Source organism: Watersipora subatra, chromosome 10 (genome assembly GCF_963576615.1).
Source record: "Watersipora subatra chromosome 10, tzWatSuba1.1, whole genome shotgun sequence".
NCBI lineage: Eukaryota > Metazoa > Bryozoa > Gymnolaemata > Cheilostomatida > Watersiporidae > Watersipora > Watersipora subatra.
Window position 1 is genome coordinate 18,150,213 of NC_088717.1, and position 15,414 is coordinate 18,165,626.

At 38.2% G+C, this 15,414-nt stretch overlaps 1 protein-coding gene across 5 annotated transcripts in view; it reads left to right on the forward strand.

Annotated features, from left to right (window-relative positions):
* Positions 1-322: 322 nt before the first annotated feature.
* LOC137405732 (uncharacterized) overlaps positions 323-15,414 on the forward strand; it is a 215,139-nt gene continuing 200,047 nt past the window's right edge. For 4 of the 5 annotated variants that reach the window (XR_010979802.1, XM_068092101.1, XM_068092102.1 and 1 more), the window contains exons 1-2: positions 323-519; positions 12,084-12,209. Coding sequence is in view for 4 of the 5 variants with exons in the window: in XM_068092101.1 (XP_067948202.1) it covers positions 357-519; positions 12,084-12,209 (289 nt within the window). In the remaining variant the exon portion in view is untranslated. Of the gene's footprint in view, positions 520-8,504; positions 8,672-12,083; positions 12,210-15,414 lie in introns of all 5 variants that reach the window. The other variant, XM_068092103.1, reaches the window with a different exon arrangement.

Sequence of the window (15,414 nt, forward strand, 5' to 3'; positions counted from 1 at the left end):
TAAGGCTATAGTCTAAGCGTCGTATAAAAAGCTTGCTTTGTCCAACTCAGTGTCGTATAGGGACCCCTACGACACTGGTCCAACTTGGCTATCGCTGTTGAAGGATTATTGCGGATTTGCACAAATGTGTAAACATGTGACTCAACGAGAGTGTCTAGCATTTAGTTTCATCAAGAACTAAGGCTATATTCTGAAGGTTTTTTAATAAGCTCGCATTATACACAACGGTTTAAATCCTGGCGACGGGGTATATCAAACTGATTCATCGCCCGCAACGAGCTATGATTAATTGTTTAGTAATATAACTAGCTAGCCCTATGCTTCGGCTCGATACTGGCGTGACTCGCTTATAACTTATGAAGTGCAGTACAGCCATGCATCATTACTCACGTGTTTTGTGCTGTACCTCGTTTCTCCTGCTCCTCTCTGTGGATGCTATAAGCTCTGCTGTAACGCTCAACTATGACTCTGGGCAGGTCAACCTAGACTATAAGCTGAAGCCAAAAGAGGAGCTGACATGTAAGCTAGTAGGAGACTGTGTGGTATGTAGCAGTCATAAATGACGATGTATGACTGTTTTACTTTTAATCTCTAAGTAGATCTATTCTTTTGTCATACCTACCAACTGTCACGCATTGGGCGTGAGGTTCACGCAATCACCCCAAAGAAAAAACTGAAATGCGTGAGATTTTTGTCCCAATTTTCACAATTGTATATATACTTTCATCGATACATCAATTGCCCCAAAGCCAAATCTCAAGCATTGATCCACTGTTGGGTTGGCAGGCCTGTCTGTTGTATCACAGAAGTTGCAGAGGTCCAGGTCTGAGATTCAATATCAAGCTCTTTTAGATCTTGTTTAAAATATCCTTGTAGTGGATTGTGTGAGACCATGTTCCGAGTAATTTTAACTGATATACTGGTCACGTAGCTTGACCGATTCAGTTGAGGGAACTTACATCTGTAGTGTGAGGGACTTGAACCAGTCGCATGAAAAGGCCTTCATTGGTCATCTTGTCTTAATGGTTTTCTTTAAAAAGCATCTCATGTTTGTTAAGTGGATTGCAATGAGCTTAGATTTCTAGGTCTTTATGTTGCCCACATTTTGACACCATGTATTGCATGCAATAATATTTCAGCGGTATTGTAGCGATATTGCAACAGTACTGCAGTAGTATTGCAGTTGCATTGTAATGGTATTGCAGCAGTCCTGTAGCAGTATTGTAGCAATATTGCAGTAGTATTGTAGAAGTATTGTAATAGCACTGCAGGAGTATTGCAGTAATTTTGCAGTAATAGTGTAGTAGTGTTGCAGTAGTATTCTAATAGTATTACAGTAATATTGCAGTAGTATTTCAGTTGTATTATATTCGTATTGTAGCAATTACATTGCAGTAGCGCTGTAGTAGTGTTGCAGTAGTATTTTAACAGTATTGGAGTAATGGTGCAGCAGCATTGCAATAGCATTTCAGTAGTATTACAGGATCAATATGGTAGTATTACAGAAGTAGTTCAAACTGACAATTCATTACAGGTTACCCAGTAGCATTGAAAACTTGATACCGTAATTGCTTTTATAATTCCTTGTGGTGTTGCATTCAAACTCCATATCAAACTTTAGTAAATTTTAGCAAAGTTAAACATATATGTCTAGCATATAAATGAAGTGGTATACAATGTTATAGCTTCTTGCAAATAAAATAGTTTGCAGGTAAAATAATCCAACTATATATATATATAAATTGTTTCCTCACCCCGGACACACCGTATGGGTGATAATTTTCTGGTCTAACTCGGGTCTCCTACCAGAGACCTGGGAGTTTGAGCTCTCGCCTCAAGATTTTAGCTGTTCCCAATAGCACACTTTTCTGCAACTCACCTGAGTTGATTGCTGTTGGTATTTGGGCAAGCCACATTTTATGCGCCGGTGTTATTGCGCCCAGTGCCCCAATGACTACTGGGATTACAGTTGTTCTTATATTCCAGCATTTTTCAATCTCTTCTCCAAGAGGGAGATATTTCTCTACCTTTTCTTTTTCTTTGCTGGCTATATTGTAGTCATTGGGTACTGCTATATCTATTATAGTAGCCCTCTTGTTCTCTTTGTCCACCACCACTATGGCTGGTTGGTTTGCTAGGACATGCTTGTCAGTCCGGATGTAGAAGTCCTAGAGGATCTTAGCTCGGTCATTTTCCTTCACCTTGCCAGAAGCTTCCCACCAGTGTTGTGGTTTATTAAGGCCATACTCATCACATAGACTTCTATACACAACACCTGCGACTTGATTATGCCGCTCAGTGTATGCGTTTCCTGCTAGCTGCTTGCATCCACTTATGATGTGATGGATGGTCTCAATTGCATCTTTGCACAGTCTGCATCTAGGATCGTCTCTAGTGTGATAGATTTTTGTTTGAAGTTGCCTTGTTGAGAGCACTTGCTCCTGGGCTGCCATGATTAGCGAATCTTTATTGGCAATTAGGTTTCCTTTGTTCAGCCACATATATGTCTGGTGAAGATTGCCAACCTTAGATATTTCTTGGTGGTAAGCACCATGAAGAGGTTTCGTGTGCCAGTCAATTTCCTCATCATCAGGGCGTAGGTTCGTTGTAGGAGCAGCCGATAGAAATTCAGCTAGCAACTTATCTGAAGTGGCCATGGAGGCTGCATATGCTTTGATGCTTTGCTCCTCCTCTTTCACTGTCTCCTGTACACTTTTGAGTCTCCTACCACCATCTTTCCTATCGAGATACAATCTAGTATTATCAGATTTCGGGTGGAGTGCTCCATGCATGGTCAGCAGCTTAAGAGTTGCTATATCTGTTTCCTTGATGGCTTCCTCAGTCCACTTTATTTTGCCTGATGGATATCTTATTACTGGCAGTGCGTAGGTACATGTATTTATTGCCATGATTTGGTTCTTGGCATTGAGCTGGCTTCGTAGGACCTGCCGAAGGCGTTTCTTGTATTCGGTAATGGCTTTGTGACGTACCTCGGCTTCGTGGTTGATGTTGCTTTTCATAATCCCTAAGTACTTGTACCCTTCTTCTATATCTTTGATGGTACCATTTGGCATTCTTAGGCCATCTGTGGGCATAGAATGGTCTTAAGAATTAGCCTTCCACATTTCTCAATACCGAAGGTCATTCCGATGTCCTTGCAGTATGCCTGAGTGAGGTGTATTAGCGAATCAATGTCCCTTTCTTTGTTAGCGTACAGCTTGATGTCATTCATGTAGAAGAGATGGTTTATCTTAGTGCCACTCTTAAACTGGTACCCATATTGAGTCTCCTCCAGCATATTGCTTAGAGGGTTTAGGCATATGCAGAAGAGCAGCGGTGATAAGGAGTCACCATGATAGATGCCTCGCTTAATTTTTACACTCGCCAGCTTTTTGCCATTAGCCTCCAGTTCCGTTTTCCATTTGGTCATTGACATTTTGATGAATGCCACAAAAGCAGGGTGAACATTGTACATACTGAGGAACTCAAGTATCCAACTATGGGGAATTGATTCATAGGCCTTTCTGTAGTCAATCCAAGCCATGGCAAGATTGGTTTGCCTTTTCCTGCTGTCTTGACAGACCGTCCGATCCACCAGTAACTGATGTTTGGCTCCTCGGGTGTTGCACCCAACTCCTTTCTGAGCACTGGCCATATAGTGACTCATGTTTTCTTCCAGTTTGTCTGCAACTATTCCTGAGAGCAGTTTCCAGGTGGTGGGCAAGCACGTTATTGGTCGATAGTTTTTGGGAATCGGCCCCTGCTTCGGATCTTTTATCAGAAGTACAGTTCGTCCTTTGGTCAGCCATTCTAGATGGTCGCCTTGTTCTATTAGACATTCCATCTGCTTAGCCATTCTAGTGTGTAGTGATGTCAATTTCTTTAACCAGAAGGCTTGAATCATGTCATGGCCAGGTGCTGCCCAGTTTTTCATACGCTGCACTCTGCACTTAATGTCCACTTCGCTGATGGTGAGTCTTTGCTGAGCCACAGTGTGTTGTTAGCTCTCTTTAAAGGTTGACTTGCAACAAAATTCACATTACAGTTATTTGGTATCAAAAGATTCGCCATGTCTTACTCTGTTGTGTAGTAGGTGCCAAATATGTGGAAATGTGATTAAAAGCTCTTAAAAGCTCAAAAACAAAAAGCCGCCGTAGATTGGAATCTCTTGATTTCGGTGACGTATCCGCGCTGTATGGTTATTGTCTTGTCACGTGATGTTCTCGCGTGAATTGAAAGGCCAATAAAAAACTCAATATCAAACTTATCGTAGCAATAGTTTATGATAAACACTTCGGGTTTTACCTAAGACCCCGTATCAAATATAGATGCTCGCTACTTTACAGTTTCGGCTTGGCCATTCCGTTCGACTATTCATGTCCGAGTTGCGATCATAAAAAATGTCAAATTCTGAAAAGTTAAGACCCTGGCGTTTCGAGCCTGACGCTCTATCTGAAGAAGATCTTCAACAGAATCAAACCTCCCAGCAAGTAAGCATCGCCACTAGCCAGCTCTTATGTGCCAAGCTAGCTAGTAGTAATAGTTTTAGCTTGAGAGTGATAGAATGAATATTATTATATATGATTTTAATGATGATAATTATCGCTTCAATATTGCGAAAAAATAATTACAGATTTTTCTCGAATGACAACATTAACAATTTTAATATTTAAATCTAGCGCTGCACTGATATACTGTTGGATAACATCGACCTGATGTATTAGCTATGGTTGCATAGACATATCTGTTCATTTCTTTAGGAGCTAATACCAACGGCTACAGAGTGGTGTGCCTGCAAGCGTTGTCAAGACATGCCATCTCTTCCTGAATGTTTGTGCTGCCATTATGCTGAGTTTGCGCATTGTCTCCTTGACCGAGGGGAGCATGAATGCCTGTGTATGCATCCTGGTGTAAACGAATTTGTGGCGTCTGCACCCCTTGAGTTGAGGTGGAATAATTACCTACGATATCATAGTGAGTTGGGTATTCATTTAATGCCAACAACACCAAGGCTATGCTAATGTGTCAAGCATTATCTAAAATTCTTGTGTTACACATTTAATGCATCAGTTGAACACACATATTCTGAACTCGTGGAACACAAGGAGAACTGGTATATTTGGCTTGTACACTTACTACAGTAGAGAGTGTATTAGTTTTATGATTTTATTATATAAAGATCGAGATTATTTTGATGATCAGCAATTATTGTTTTTCAATAATTGTTTTGGTAGATAATCTATTCCCATTTGGAGAGCCATCGCCAAATGCTTGGAAAAGGTTGTGTGCATACATAAGGTTGTGTGGGTCCTATAGATCTTATAGCTGTATCAATCAAGATACTTTTCTGTTTAAAATTTATTGTCACTATTTTAATCTTGTGTTTTGGTTTATGCCGCAAATCTTGTTTGCAAGTCTGCAAACTCTTCTTCATCATCCGTTGGTGGGAAAAGAGCCCGAATCTTAGACACCAAGCAGGCAGGTAGAGGCCGTCGCTCACGGCGACAAATTTGCGGCATAAGCCAAAACACAAGCTTGCAGTATGCACACAACCTTTGTAACAACATCCGTTGTAATGGACCTCACTCTCAGGCCGTGGGAAATTAGATCAGACTAGCATCGCTTGAAGCCTTCCAGCTCCATGGTGTTAGAGCTGGTGGTCTCTGTTGACTGCAAAGTAAAGAAAGTTACGACCAACAATTACTTTCACATTATTTGAATGAACTATTTAGCTAGATGAGCAACTTCATGTTTATGTATTGATAACTACTAAAAAATTTGGGTTTTTGTCAGGCTGTGAAGTAAAAACTGTCAAAGTTTTACCGTGACAAGATGGCTGCTGACTATTAAACCGCAGCTCTGATCCATCATAGTGTAGGCTCTGTATAGTGCGCAATGCCCCGGACTATCGCATCTACCGTCACCTGCCAAATCAAGCTCCCAATGGATTGCTGCCATCAATCCCTCGTTATGCAGGGTGTACTGCTCAGCAATACACTGTAAAATATTGTAAAACTTCATTATACAAGATTAATTTGTATCATTATCATTAGTCTAAGAATGTAGAATCCTCTTCCCCCTTTTTGTGCTATATTATGATGAAAAATCAGAATTTTGAATTATAATATATTTTGCTTGAAGGATGACATATTTTCATTTCAAGAAAAAAATTGTTTCTAAATGTCGTTATTCAATTAGTGTGCCTAGTTTTTACTCACATTTTCCAAGTTTATGAGTAAATATTAACACTCACACCATGTAAGTATTCTCTTTGTTGGTAGAGGCAAACGCTGTGGCTTGGTATCGCGATGTTCAGGAGCGACAGAAAACGGAGGTTCTGCGTAAGGCATCCGCCAGAAAAGAGTGATGTAGCTGCCAGCAGGGGGTTGATGACGTGAGCTCTGTTCACCCTGGCAGTTGTTTCCCAAGTGTACGATCGGTGACAGGAGGCACATGTAACCTTGAACTCTACCCATCCGCCTTCTCGCACCATCGTGAATGAGCAGGGGAGGGCGCAGGTGTGACAGTGAAATAGTCGCTGGAGTGCTGTCACACTTACTATTATTTTCTCCTCTTTGAAGGAGGATTCGGGTCTGAAATCACAACACAATAGTTGACTTGCAATAAGATTTGTACAACATCATTTCCTGTTATTATATCATATTTGCTTGATCAGAAAAAGAATAAATATATAGCCATGCAATCATGACACAGATTTTACAAAACCTTATCAGAATCCATGATATTGTAAACATAAAATGTGAGTAATAACTCTATGGATATTTTTTATATTTTGTCAAGTTTGGTTTAGTTCAGCTCTATCTTACATGTAATTGGAGAGCGTTTGACGCTGGCCAACATAGCGCTCAAACTCTTCCCAGTCTTCAGTGGTTGGCACAAATTCTTCATCTAATACTAATAATAATCAACTAATAATATTAATATGCTATTAACGATGATATCAGAAAATGACAATAACTATTTTATATAACATATCTATAAGTGAGTGGGGTTAAAAAATTTGGCGAAATTAATCGTGAAACAACATTATTTTATCAATTATATATTAATATATTACGTTTTACAGATAGATATGCAGTATGAACTAGTTTTGTTATTATAATAAGAATAGTACACGTAATTAAAAAGATAAAATACTAATAATATAATATTACAATTAAATGACATTAATATTGTTATATTAAATAGAGATTAATACAGTACTATTAGGAGAATACTAGAAAATAACCCGAGTTACAACTACTAATACAAGTAGTTCATAAATTAAATTACTCACATGCTTTGGTGACATGTGGAGTATGCAAACAGGTTAGAAAACATGTCGTCTTTGAACTGGCGAAAACAAAGGTAAGAGTAAGCAGGCGAATAAATAAAGTTTGTTACATCCAGCTTCACCCAGTTGCTCCACGCCCGGTGGAGGTCTGGTCTTTTCTCAGCTCTTGGCCAAAAAAAAGGTGCTTCTCAGCTTGGCAGCTACAAAAACACTATGTGGCGCGTTAGACATTATGACGAATTGAAATAAACAAGTTGAATATGAGAAAGCGTGTTTGCTATTTGCGATAGATCAATTTTGAACTGAAACTAACATTATCTGGTCACGTGACTTACAATTCCCGCTATATGGCGCGAAAAATTTCTACAGCATTTTTCAACCATCATAGCGGACCAAAAGGCTCATCATTTTTATCAGAGGATGATATGCAATCGTTCAAACTAAGCTTAAAAAATTAAACATATTTTTATGCTACGTTTTGAGATATCAGTGCTCAAAGTTGCAGCATTACGATGCCGATAAAATAGACGCGTAAGAACAATAGACATGGTTTTTATCGCAAGCGTGAAGTATATTTGTGAAAATAGTTCGACGAATAAGGATGCATGAAAGTGTAAACATAAACTATCTCGCACACATTTTAGCCGTTTTAGCACACATACGTCACATTTTAGCCGTTTTGGAAAACGAATCCAAACTAGGGCGGTCTCGTGTGGCTGCGATTTTTTGTTCGTTTTTTAGCTTTTACGAGCTTTTAATCACATTCCCACATATTTGGCACCTACAACACAATAGAGTAAAACATGGCGAATCTTTTGATACCAAATAACTGTAATGTGAATTTTGTTGCAAGTCAACCTTTAAGCCTCTTCAGCCAATTTGCAGTAGTGTTATGCGTAGTCTTTTTCTCCCAGATTTCCTTCCAGAACTTTGAAGTGCTAGATCGGAAAGGCTCTGACATTGGCCTCTGCAGTTCACCTTTGAACTGGGAATACACTCTAGATGGATTATTGATGAACAGTTTGTTCATTCTCTTGTTATCCCGCTCTTTGGTGTACCGCTTCAGTCGTGCCGAGAGTGCTACTAGCTGCTGTTTGGCAGATTCTAGAGCTTCTATTGTGGCTTCCCTTTTTGGACGCTCCAAACTGTGGTTAGATTTCTCACTGAGCCTACTAACTTTCTTGCGCAAGTCCTTGATCTTATTTTGTAGCCTCAGCTGCCAGGATGGAATGGCTGGAAGCTTTGATGGCAGTGGTTTAATACCCATCTCCTCCATGATGACGGTTGCTGTACTGTAGATTAGGGCATTAGTCTCACTGATCGATCCAGTTGAGATCGACTCCAGTGCCAAGTTAATGTCTTCTAACAGTTTCTTAGGTATGGCCTTGCTAACTCTTCGTAGTGGTACTCTGCTTCCATAATCATTAGCAGCTGGCATCTTGTTGATGATATTTTTCGCAAGCTCTTTCACCCTAGGGTCAAGGTCCAAGTGCATGTCTTCTTCAAACCGTGAGTCAACACACGATTGTGTATGTGTGACAGTGTGTGTTGATATGCACTCCTCGTTGGTCGAGGTTACCTGGGTGAACTGTTCCCTAATTTCATCTACCTAAGTTCCGATATGAGATGCCGCTTAATTATGTATATACATATATAAATATATATATATATATATATATTCAGTGAAACTCGGATAACTCAAACTTCAAGGGACCGAGCAAAAGTGTTCGAATTATCAGAGCGTTCAAGTTATCAGAGCACTGTCACAAGTCCATGTATTTACTTATTTATTAGTAGATACATGTACATATACAAACTATAATATAAATCAAAAGCACAAATGGCTTGTTTCAAATTAAATGCTTCTAATGTAAAGTTTAAAACGTTTTTATTAAAAAGTATAGAGATTTTTCTATCACTTGAGATTGGTTTGTTGTTTGAGGTGATGTTATTGACAGGACGTTTTTTAGATTGACATTGGCAAAACTTGATCGTTGCTGAAATGCTCAAAAGAAAAAACATCTTTTTCTTTTGAGCGTTTTACCCACGATCAATTTTGCCGATTTTTCTTGAAGTTTATGCAAAGATTACCTTACTTTATCTGGGATTCGTTAAGATCAACACTCCGAGGCAGTTCAATTGAAAGTTTTACGAGGTTTTATGGTACATTGTATATCACTCACGCTTTTTGAATAGATACTTATTGAATGTACACACGTATTCTGTGTTTAGGTCAACCGATGAATTGTTTTTTTCAGCTAAGACAACGTATACGTTTAATTACAATAATTTTTAAGACGTTTTAAACATTCAACATTCCGACGTTGATTCAACACGGAATCAACGTCGGTAAAGTATTAATCACGGGCTAGCCGGGCCATGCACTCAAGGATTTTCGACATGCAAATACAAAACAAAAACAACATGCTGTTTTTGTTTTGCATGTGCGTGGCGAAAATCCTTGCGCGCGTGACCCAGCTAGCCTGTGCTATTCATCGTATAGCAGTATAAATCAAATTTCACCAAACCTTTAGAAAAGTCGTTGACAAAAATATTTTACCGATGGAGGTAATAACGACGCTTATGAATTACGAAAAGTTGAGGTTTACCTCTATGGCTTGAAATAAAGTGATTTTCTAAAGTGATAGCAACCGTTTCGGTAGCCATTGGGCAAAAAACAGTTCGAATTAACAGTGTTGAGTTTGAGTTATATAGAGCCATTTATCATTGCGTGGGAACGGACCAAGCAAATCCATTCGAGTTAATCATGTGTTCGCTATATCCGATGGCGAGTTATTCATGTTTCCCTGTATATATACAGGGAAACATGTGTATATACAGTCCTAGCATCCAACTCAATATATATATATATATATATATATTGAGTTGGATGCTAGGACTGAGCAGGTCTCTTTGATCTACCCTAGGACACTTATGTATTCGCGTCATCTAACTTTCGCAGTTTGGTGGAGTCATCCTTTCGCGAAAATTTCACGAGCGAAACTAAACTACCATAACGCATGAGCGAAAACGCGAAATTAAATAGCTTTGTTCATTGATATCCACAATAAAATCGTCATAGTAGAAATGCAGGTAATTTTTGTGTGTGGTTGGGCTCATTGGGAAATTTCTTGTGAACTCGTTATAGCTAATACACCGAATGAGCAGCATGGCAAAGCAAATTAAGATAACAAGTGTTTTTTGGAAAATCCAAGACAAATGAAGAAAATGATGATATCAGTTTAGTCACCAAATTTGTAACCGATGATGATGAAAGTCTGGTAGGTGAAGCATAAAATTGAATAATCATTGTAGTGATGAATTTTATTACCAACCAAAAACAATAACAACTATCACCAGGTCCAACCATGTTATACAGTTCTGGTTGTGAAGTTGGTTGTTATCTATTTTCTTCTTCTTGGGACTTGAGTGTGAAAGACATGTGACAGTCACGGCGGGAGGGACCTAGACGTCATTGATAGTTCAAGAAACAAATGGCAGCAAGCGATCAAATTGAATTATCGATCTCACCCACACATTTATACCTGCGGTTTACAAATACAAACTAGTCTCAAATTGAAAATTTTTTCTTACTAGCGAACTGGACCTAAGAAATCTAATCTGTTTGTTCCACTGCATTTATTTTCACATCACTATATTTTCGCACACATCAGAGCCGCGAAATTAAGTTGCAGTGAAATTTTACTCTGTGTGCTACTCACGAAACTAAATACTAGCGAAATAGAAGTGTCTTAGGGTAGTAGTATAAGTGAGTCGTAAGAAAATTTTGCAAACTTGAAACTGAAATTGCTTTTGTTTTTTTTGGGATTTTGCATTCAAACGCCATATCAAACTTTAGTAAATTTTAGCAAAGTTCAGCATACGCGTGTAGCATAGCTAGTAGTTGGTTTACAATGTTATAGCTTCTCGCAAATGAGGCGTAAGGAAATGCACCATTTGCAGATAGTGTATTTTGTCAAGTTGATTTATTGTGACTAGTGAGAAGAGGCCCTGTACCTACGTATATGTATCTTTTCTCCGTGTATCTATGTGTTCGGTCTTATATTCGAGTACGTGTTCTCTGCTGTTTACAATAATAAAACATGAAATGAAAATACACGAAAAATAATAACTGTATTCATTCCATTTTAATTTCGAAACATTGAAAAAATGTCTCAACAGTAATATAAGTATAACTAATTGAAGTTTTATTATCAAATTGACTGCTAATCCGGTCACATGATCAACTAGGTCACATGACCACAAACACACTCCTGTTCTCAATAGCAACTATTTGTTAAATTTTAAGATTAAGAAAAGCTTCTACTGGCTTTAATGTCTTGTGTTAAAGGTTTCCGATGTTTTGTCATAAAATACAATGCTGCCTATCCTCACTGTTAGTCATAGTTCATCAGATGATATTCATATGTTATAAACTTCCATCCTTTTTTCATGTTGCTTAGCAACTAGTAAACAACCATCACCTTGACATGTTGTAAGTACAAAGTTCAGGAATTAGTCTGTTCATGTAAAAATATTCTATATTAAAAAGAACAGTAGCATTTTACTTGCATGAAATCTGTATAAAACCCTCAATACTTTAACAATCACATTGAAAATGAGTGCAGCTTTTGCAGTTTTGGCGATTGTCAACACGGAAAGACAACTGCAACTAAAGTTCTCATAGACATCTGAATGAAGTACAATGATAACAAAGTGGAGTATGTGGTTAGACTTAAACCTATTTGTCTATTATTCCTAGATTACACTAATGCTCTATTGTTTGTAGATGAAGAAGCTCAGTTGAAGACAGCTAGTATTTGTCTTTTTAAAGGAGCATCTAAAAAGGATGCCTATAGGAATGGATCAAATTGTACGGATATTCAAATGGAATGGCGGAACATGAGTGATGAAGGTGGTCAATTCATAGCAGTTACTTTACAAGCCATTGTCATCCTTTAAGCCTGGTTCCCATATACGTTGTTAATCGATATGGGAACCAGGCTTTATAGTAGAGCAGGAACATGAACTTATCTTTCAGCTTATTCCTTCAGAGGGTGGGCTACTCAAACAAAAATGTTTCATAGTCAGAAATTTATGCTGAATTCAGTTATAATGTTTCTACATTTATGAGCTTGCACATTTCTGAGCTAGAGAGCACTTTCGAAATGGGAGGGGACAACTCCAAGTTTGCTTGGAAAACCTTACATATCAGACAAAGAAAACTAATTTATAATCTCGAAAATTAATAAATGCTTTTATTTGAAATTAGGTGAATCAACTCTCAGCACTTCTTAACCCATGCCAAGGATGCAGCAAGACTGCTTGTTTCACCGCCTTGATCAGTCTGTGAATGGAACCCTAGTCAAAGTGACTAAACTTCAATATGAGACAGCCAAGCAGTATTCAAACAGATGGTTAATATTGGAAGAAGAGAGCATTCAATGTGAAGTTACTCTAAAAGTGCTAAGCATTGAGAACTTTGATGGGAGTTCAGACTTGTTATGTCATTATGCCCGTTATAAAAAGTATTGTAACAAACTCGTTATGGAAAGAGCTGAAAAAAGACATGAGAAGAGACAGAAATAATGTGATACAGCAGGAGGTGAGACTAGATATCTATTACTTTACAAATTCATGATGATTACTCCATGATGATGGTAGTTTGGTGGGAGAAAAAGAAAACATTTTCATTTTGTCTACACATTTTGTGAGCAGCAAAACTACATGTAACTCTTTGCAGTTTACATGACGTGTTATAGCCTACAAATTGGACATAAATGTATAGATAAATTACATGTATGTATGATCCTTCCTTGGTTTTTTGCATATGACCTCACAAACTACGCTAGATTTGGCACGCTGTACTATGCAGAGATGAGTAATCTGAAAGTATCGCAGAGCGAGGTGTATGAGGCTCTTATGAAGAAGGGGTATTTTACTTATCAATCACGACATCACTGTCCATTCAGCAAGTCAACTGTGAAGCAGAAACTAGATCTTGTAACAGCTTTTTCTCAAAAATGCCACTTGATCAGCTATGACCTTGATGGATCAATCGCTGTAAGCCAAATAGAAAATTTGACATCAGACCACGAGGAGGCAGATACGGCATGTTATCACTTATCGCAAAGATAATGGAAGACAAACCCAGCTCAAAATTTCAAATCAAGTGCCAGGACACAGATGTTTTCCTAAGCTGTCTATCTCTAGTGGATGAGCTGCTATCACAAAAACTCATTTACTACTGTGGTAAGGAGCAGTTGAGATATGTAAACATAGGCTGTCTGTCTATCGTCCTCACACCCGAACGATGCAAAGCACTGCTCGGGCTCCATGTTCTAAGTGGATGCGACAATGTAAGCGTATTCTATTCCAGAGGAAAGATAACTTTCTTCAAGCTGCTAAAGAACCATCCTGAATTCTGTAACACACTGAAATCATTGGGAGCAGATTTTGAAGTTGATGGCGCAATAAGAGAATCTATTGAGACATTCATATGCAGATTATATGGTGAAGAGACAAATCCCATCAATGAAGCACGGTATAAGATCTTCTGATCACCGTCTCACACATCACAACCAAACCTACCACCCACACTAGATGAGTTAAATCTCCATATATCTAGGGCTGCCTATCAGGCTGCAATATAGAGAAGAGCCAAGCAAATCATCATCAATGCCCCATCCCCCTCAGCAACATGGATGGTTTATGGTACATTAGGTGAAGAGCTTAAAGCTAAATGGATGACACAACAACCAGCACCTCCTGATGTGCTCATGGACATGTTTTGTCGATGCAAAACTGGATGCCTGTCTCGTTGCTGTCAGTGCAACAACACAGATCTCAAGTGTACAGACATGTGCAGATGCAGCTGCTGTAGGAATAGAAATAAAGAAGATGGGGATGAAAGTAGTATTGCAGAAGACTCAGATGACTGTGAATTAGAAGGTTATTAATCGAGTGGTGTTGTAACCAGAAGTGTGCTTCATGTTTGATTAGAATACATATGTGTCATACCATATAAAAGACTGACTAATTGCGATTTCACTTGCATAATAAAGTACACGGTTCAACATAATAAGCATTAATGATGAATATATGTATATTGTACTCAAATATTATATATACATGGTCCTAGTCTTTAAAAATACTTTTCATTTTGTTTTGTAGATCTGTAATGATATAGGAGTTGCGGAATAACAAGGACAAACTGTAAAGCTGCCATAATATCAACCAAACTGGAAATACATATTATATAATACGCCTTTAATATTATTCTAATATTTGAATAATAAATATTTTAGTGTTATTAGAATTGATTTCCACTTAGATTATTGCTAATCATTTAATATTTATATGCCATTTCATTATCACATTGTTGGCAGAAGCACATAAAACATTACATACATTTATTTAATTAAAATAATATGTTAATTATATTGCTCAAAAATAAACAATCTGAGAGGTGTAGAAACCAAATATTTGAAATCAGCTCAAAATTCGGATCTAGATACCACTCTTATCACATAGCCCACCTTCAAAAGGAATAAATCACATTTTTGGACAGCTTTTTGATGCCCTGCTGCTCTACTATTACATATTGCTTGCAATTGATAAGTGAATTCTCTTTAAAATTGTCTGCATATCATATGGGTTTCACTGTAATCAACAATTACAGTGAAACCTACATGTAGTTTTACTGTAATCAACAGTCAGTAACAATAATCAACAATTAGAGTGTACAATCGACCTTCGCTTCTTCGGACTTCACATATTGAAAATTTTGATTGTGCATGTAACATCCCTGCCCGATGCAGGCGTGTCTGTTCGGAGAATGACAACATTGATCAATAGGTTGCTGTCGTGACAGACGATGCATGTGACGCGTGTGCATGAGCTTTCTGCCAGTCTTTCACCCGCCTTGCCAGTGTTTCCAAATTCCTGTGGAAGAGTTTTGTTCCTTTAGTTTGCATTTATTTACCAGATTCCAGTGTCAGTTTTTTTCCAAGTCCGAACATGGCCCAGTCAGTATTAGTTCGGACAAACGGTGTTGTCTGTACCTAGTTGGTCGTAATGTAACCAATGATCAAATGGCTTCTATATACCTTTGAGTTTAC